The sequence below is a fragment of the Micropterus dolomieu genome, linkage group LG21, assembly GCF_021292245.1.
Source record: "Micropterus dolomieu isolate WLL.071019.BEF.003 ecotype Adirondacks linkage group LG21, ASM2129224v1, whole genome shotgun sequence".
NCBI lineage: Eukaryota > Metazoa > Chordata > Actinopteri > Centrarchiformes > Centrarchidae > Micropterus > Micropterus dolomieu.
The window spans coordinates 34,989,316-34,996,402 of record NC_060170.1 but is presented as its reverse complement, the minus strand read 5'-3'; the positions used below and the strand labels follow the sequence as shown (position 1 = coordinate 34,996,402).

At 43.0% G+C, this 7,087-nt stretch overlaps 1 protein-coding gene across 6 annotated transcripts in view; it reads left to right on the top strand.

The window, feature by feature from the left end:
- Positions 1-6,287: 6,287 nt before the first annotated feature.
- Positions 6,288-7,087, top strand: part of LOC123960188 (far upstream element-binding protein 3-like) — a gene marked incomplete at its 3' end in the record, with an annotated part of 14,398 nt that continues 13,598 nt past the window's right edge. For 5 of the 6 annotated variants that reach the window (XM_046034810.1, XM_046034808.1, XM_046034812.1 and 2 more), the window contains 1 exon segment: positions 6,288-6,508. In XM_046034810.1, coding sequence (XP_045890766.1) covers positions 6,416-6,508 — 93 coding nt within the window. 6 annotated transcript variants of the gene reach the window in all.

Sequence of the window (7,087 nt, the reverse complement as noted above, 5' to 3'; positions counted from 1 at the left end):
TATATATATATATATAAAACTATGAAATATTAACAAATTAAAAGTAGTTTAGATGTAACTAGGCTACTTTTGCCACGTTGCTGTAGCTTAGCTTGCTACATTTCACTGGGGGGGTATGTAGAGTAGCTAGTAGCTTAGCTCGCTACATTTTAGCATTAAATAGCATTAAACACTTAATTCAGGTGGCAAAATCTAAAACAACAGCAGGATAGAACGCAGCTTGTTTTTTAATTTATATTTTTGGGGAAAAGGCACATTTGTTTCTTCTGTATTTAAATTGCACTGCATGTTTTCTTACTGTGCAAATAAACCTTTCTCATTAACTTTTCTTGTCGCTATTTTTCAGAACATTTTGAACAAATGCTTTCAGAAAGTGATGAGGACATGTCCCCAGCGTCCCCAGTGAAAACGTCACCTGGTCGAGGGAGGAGGGCTGATTTGCTAAGAGTTAACGCGCGTAACAAACGAAGCTGAACGCTCAGACGGCTTTCACTTTGGCTCGTCTGTAATGACCCGCTATTAGCCGAGCTAGCACGCCGTGCTTCTGTACGACACATATTTCTACATGTCTGACCTTGTTGAACGGGTGTATTGATCAGGGATTGGCTTTTTACTCTGCGTGTCCTTCCAGAGTGCAGCTGCCATCACGTCCAGTTAGCTTCACTTCCCCGTGTGACCGCGGCCTCTCTCTCGGCTGGCCGCCGCGTCTATTTCTGCGTTTCGGTGCCCATCCCGACACAACATTGGTTTTCTTCTTCATATTCGCGTTTCAGGCATCTTTTGCGATTGTGTTTATGGCACCTATTCACATTGTTGGCAGCACATCCAGGTGCATCTCAGAAACATTACAACATCGTGGGAAAGTTTATTTCCTTTGGTAATTTAATTCAAAAAGTTAAACTTATTCTAGATTCTTTACACGGGAAGTAAAATATTTCAAGTCTTTTTATTGTTGTTGGTTTAATCTTTTCGGCTTACAGCTCATGGAAATCAAAACTGCAGCATCTGAAGACTAAATAATTTTTAGAATGAAGAACTTCTAAAACAGAAACGTCGACCTGAGCAGAGCTCTGATCAGCCTTTAATCTGTCAGTCTGGTTCTGAAGCTGAACTCTTCCACCATATTCTATTTGTGAAGAAATGTGTGTTTTAACCTTTTTAAATGTTTTGTGTTGCAGCTGCTGCAGAGGTGATAAACGAGGAGGACATGTTGTAGGCCTGCACTCTGTGTGTGTGGGGGGGTCACATGCTGCTGTAGGCCCGGTGAAACCACTTCCCCTCCGCCTGCGGTTACACTGGTCGACTTCACGCGGACAGACTTGTTTTTGTTTCACAAGGCGTCTGCTGATTTTCCTATTATCTTCTTGCTCATGTGCAACAACAACAAACAACACTTCCTGTCTGACTTCCTGTCTGACTTCCTGTCTGCGGCTCGCAGCTGATGAAGACGGACATCTTTGAAGAAACAAATCAGTCTCCAGGAGTGTGCATCAGAAACCAGACCACAGCTTATCTCAAGCTCAGACCTGAACAGCTGATCAGCTGTGATCTTGTGTTGATCAGTCTGTGTCTGGTTCAAAATGGCGGCTTCAGAAGGCGGAGTCTGAGGGACTGAAGCCGACGTCACCTACGGCAGGTCAGAGGAAGCTTTGTCTAATATATGTAAATGTTTATGCATATATATATATATATATATATGTGTGTGTGTGTAAATAAATAACTCAGTGAGATCTTTTTATAAAGACAAACGGCTTTCAGTTTCAGCAGCTCCATCAGGTGACCTACCTGAGCACCTGACACCACCTGCCAGGTGTGTGAGTTGTCTGACAGGTCATCTGATGTCATCAGGGGTCACGGGGTCACTGCAGGTCATCACCGATCCTCCGTGTTAAAGTGCAAGCTTTATTTTCTGCCTGGCTGTCGATCACACGGGGATTATATCTGGTTCTCTCTTTAACTGTACGTTGAAACTTGATCGACTACTCAAGTGGAAACTTTCCAATTCTGTCTGAACTCTGTTCCCGAGCTCTGTTCCCGAACTCTGTTCCCGAGCTCTGTTCCCGAACTCTGTTCCGGAACTCTGTTCCGGAACTCTGTTCCGGAACTCTGTTCCCGAACTCTGTTCCCGAACTCTGTTCCCGAACTCTGTTCCCGAGCTCTGTTCCCGAGCTCTGTTCCCGAACTCTGTTCCCGAGCTCTGTTCCGGAACTCTGTTCCCGAGCTCTGTTCCCGAACTCTGTTCCCGAGCTCTGTTCCCGAGCTCTGTTCCCGAGCTCTGTTCCCGAACTCTGTTCCCGAGCTCTGTTCCCGAGCTCTGTTCCCGAACTCTGTTCCCGAACTCTGTTCCCGAGCTTTGTTCCCGAACTCTGTTCCCGAGCTCTGTTCCCGAACTCTGTTCCCGAGCTCTGTTCCCGAACTCTGTTCCCGAGCTCTGTTCCCGAGCTCTGTTCCCGAACTCTGTTCCCGAGCTCTGTTCCGGAACTCTGTTCCCGAACTCCTCTGGTTCTCGCTGTTGTTGTTGTCGCTAATCAATCACAGAAAATCAATCCTGCCCAGTCACTGATGTTGGAACGATCCATACTGACCCGTAACTCGAACTGTGAGCTTCCCGTCAGGGGTAGATTACCACCTGGGCAAAGCAGGGGCCCCGGACCCTCAGGGGCCACAAAGGTTCACTCTGTGTATCGTTTGTGGTTCTTTAATTTAATTGACAACAACACACATTTTATAGCATCAACAGAAGAAACATCAGATCACTGGAGGACCAATCAACAGTAATAATAATAATAATAATCCTTATTTGTAGAGCACTTTTCAAGTGCTTTAACAAGTGTAAAGAATAATACAAAAAAACAAGATAACAAAAAAACAAGATAATAGTAGATAGTAGTGCTCAGATCCTTTATTTAAGTAAAAGTACTAATACCTCACTGGTAAAATACTCTGTTAAAAGTAAAAGTACTGCATTGAAAATGTTACTAAAGTAAAAGTAGGAAGGTTTATACAAAGGAAAATGTATTTAATGTATTAAAAGTGAAAGTACTGACTGTCCTGTGACTGTAAAACTATTAAATATTAGATTATTATTATTCCTCATGTATTCATGTAAAACTTTTACTGCTGTGGTTGTTGAGCTCATTTTAACTGTTAAGTATCTGACTGCAGCTGATGATCATTTTTACCATTAATCTAGTTTAAAAAATAGTGAGAAATGCCGTCAGAGTGAGTCCAAAGCGACGCCTTCACAGTATTACAAATAAATTAAAGTAATTAAAATCTGAATATTTGTGAAACCGTGAAATGTTTTTACATGAAAAACGTAAGTCAGTCTAATGATCCTGTCCGCTGTTGGAGTTTAATTTAGAACAGAGCATCATATTTTATAAACTTGTGTAAAAATCTGAAGCTGTCAGATTAATGTACTGAAGTAAAAAGTACAACATCTCCCTCTGAGATGGAGCAGAAGCAGAAAATACTCAAGTACCGATACCTCAGAATTGTACTCCAGTGCAGTACATAGTTACTGTCATAGGGAAATAAAAAACATTTATAATATTAAAGTCTCCAGTCAGTCGTTCTGTGTCACTTCTCTGTACAGAGCTGCAGTGATCAGCTGATTGATCATTAACTAGTAATCATTACTAACACTATTTAATCCACTACTACTATTCAGCATTATATTTCTGTTAACACTGTAAAATACTTTAGATTTGTAGGGGAGACCGGCTGTAACAACACCAGTTAGCGATAAGACAGGAGTCATGTGATCGTTTCAGTATTTACCTGCTTGCTTCCCGAGCAGCTTCTTGTCACGTCTGGAAACAGTTACGGGCAGAATATAGAGGGAAAAACTGATTTTGAGGTTAGAAAGTTTTTGACCGAGACTGTTTTCTGTTCAGTCTCTGAAAGGATTGAAATGTCGTTTCTCAGGCAACATGCGTTTTTTCCTTTCTGATTTCAGACCGCTCTGCTAATACAGCGAGCTAAACAGCAGCGTGCTGGAACACTTCTTTAAAAAGTGTTATTCATACAGCTAAGGACTGTCTTGATTTTCATATTTTACAGAGGGCCCTTTGCAGTCCGTTTGATGGTCTCCCGTGATTTGTTTCCACGCCCATAAATCTGTGCAACCTTGCTGTTGGGAGTGCCGTCAAGATGGCGGCTGATCGTCAGCAATATCAAAAAGAAAATAGTCTTGAGTCTATGAGAATACGCTGCCCCTGATATCTGAACTTAAGATGGCATGATAAGGTCCCTACAGCACACAGGGAGAGCAGTATAAAATGACTCTGCAGTGGGAGCGTTCTATGATAGGGGATATCAGAATTGATGTTATAATATAATCAAAGACGTTCTTATACTGTGAGAGTTTATGGGATTCGAAATGCAAAAGGTAGCATTTTTCGATAGGGCAGCATATCTGGTCAGAACACCGGCCCACTTCCTGCACTGACTGTGACACACAGCTTTCTTTGTTAGACCTCAGGATGCACAGAGATGTTCTTTGATTCAGTCCACTGTAGTATTTATTAAGTATAAACTGTTAAGTACTTTCATCAGACTCAGTCTGTTACAGAGAGAGAGAAACATTCTTCTTTTATTTCTCTGCCTGAAGCATATCGTACGGTGGGGCATCTAATTTTGCTCCTTTTGTCTTATTGTTACAACCTACCTACCGATACTTTTACTTGTAACAGAGATCCTGGCGCAGGTCGTAACAGAGGAACACAACGCATTTAACATCCACTCACGAGGTCAGTGAAATTCTTGGAGTGAACAAACGTGAGAACTGTAGCTACAAAATTCAGCGAGTTACAGAAGCAAAAAGTGTTACCGGCTCTCCCTTATATTTTATTATATGTTCTACTTTCTCTGGTTATTATTTCTAATACTTAATACCTCCATATAAAAAGTGCAACTGTAACAAGGAATTTCCCCTCAGGATTCATCGTTAAAGTCAATAATAAAGTTAATATAAATTAAAATTTAGAAATATTTAAATATATAAATTAAAATTATATAATTATATTGTTGTTGTTGTTGTTATAATCGTGAGCTGCCTTCTTCTGCAGCTTTCCAGCCAAACGCAGACTCAGAGGTCAGAGGTCACTGAGTTTCTGCCTGACATCAGCTGAGTCAAACTTGTTCTTCTTCTTCTGAAAGTTCACTCGCTCTCTCTCCACCTGTGGAGCTGGCTGGAACACGTGACTGAACGCGGAAGCGGAAACAGCAGCGCGAGTTTCCAACAGCTGAGCAGTGAGCAGAGATCCTCTATTAACAGACGAACCACTCTGTAGTCAAAAAACAAAACACACTGAACCTGACATTAACAACAGGAAGTTAGACTCTCAGGTAACATCAGACTGAATACACGCAGAGTCTGTTTCATCTGTACGACTGCAGTGACGGGTAAAAACAGAAACCCCTGTTTTCAGGTGCGGTTCTATTTAAATCAGTACCAAACATTTTTAACGACCTCTGTTTACAGCATGTTTCCACTTTAGGTACGGCCGACAAATAAAGTTTATCTTAAAGGAAAAAAAGATCATAAAAATGTTTATCTGGGAAGAAAATATCATTTTTAACCTGTGGACGTATTTAACACAACTTTCAGTGGGGGACAGTAACTATAGCCACTCTAGTACTGTATTTAAGTACAAAGTATAAGTACTTGTACTTCACTTGAGTATTTTCTTTTCATGCCTCTGTAAAAACATTTCATGGTCCAGATTTGCTGTTTTGGATTATTTTAATGTGTTTTTAATCACGTTGAGGTTTGGACAGACAGAACAAACATTGTGAAGGAGTCACTTATCATTTATCAACATTCTTAGTATTGAATAAGGAAAATGAGATATATTAAAAAAAATCAGTAGACGAATCCAAAATGAAAATAATAATTTATTGCAGTCTGATACAAAATAGTTCAACTTCAACCAGCTACATGAATCAGTAATAATAATAATCTAATGATATAACAGCACAACAGGCACAGGGGACTTTTTCATTCTGCTTTGAGTTCTTTTAATACTTTATGTACATTTTCCTGATTATACTTAAACATTTTTACTTCAGGGGCATTTTCAATGCAGTACTTTTGCTTGTATCAGAGTAGTTTACAGTCTGGTAGTACTTCCTCCACCTCTGTTTCACCTGTACTATAAATGTGGGCACCTTCAGAGATCAAGTTTAAATGCAGTACTTTTACCTGTAACAGAGTATCTTCACAGCTCAGGTAACTAGTTTCACCTGTGGCATAAATGTCTCGCTGCCTACTTCCTCCTGGTTCGTGCAGCTCTGCTCGGAGTGACACCTCTCCGCTGTCTCCGCGCTCTCTGACGGCAGCTTCAGCTCAGTTAGCAGCGCCGAGCTAATCCGGCTATCAGCTAACGGCTAACGGCTAGCTAGTGGCGCTATGATGGCGGAGCTGGTGCAGGGACAGGCCTCGATGAACCAGCCGGGGCTGAAGTCAGACGGCATAGCCGAGGTTTTACAGAGGGCCCGGCAGGTAACAACTCCACTGGGGCTCAGCACACACCCGTTCCGGGCCGAACCGGGCCGTTTAGATCGAGCCAAAGCACTTTTATTCGAATTCGCCCGTGTTGTGCTGCTGCTGCTCCTAACTTATGCGCTCCGTCAACACACACTAGCATGCTAACTAGCTCGGAAAGCAGTTCGGAGTTGGACCTGTGGCCGGGGTTCGGACACTTTACCCGGCCTGGCACGGTCCGGGAGTTAGTTTAGGGGGAGTTTGCGGAGCTGTCACCCGGAGGGGAGCGCGGTGGGACCGGGGAGAGGGGAGGTGGAGGAGGAGAGGGGGGGAGCTCGGCAGAAGTTTTTTGGCCACACGTGTCACCGAAGCAGACAACCTGTTGGGCTGCGGGACGGGGACACGGTGGAAACCGAGCCGGGACCAGAACCAGGCACCACTTTTTACTTCGCTTTAAAGACCCACAAACTGTCCTGAACAGGCCGGGGGGGGGGAGAGAGGGGGGGGTTCATACTGTGTTAAAGCTTCATCCGCTTTCCAGCAGTTAACATTAGAGCTGGACCCCCCCCCCCCCTTCCCCCCCCCCCCCCCCCCTCC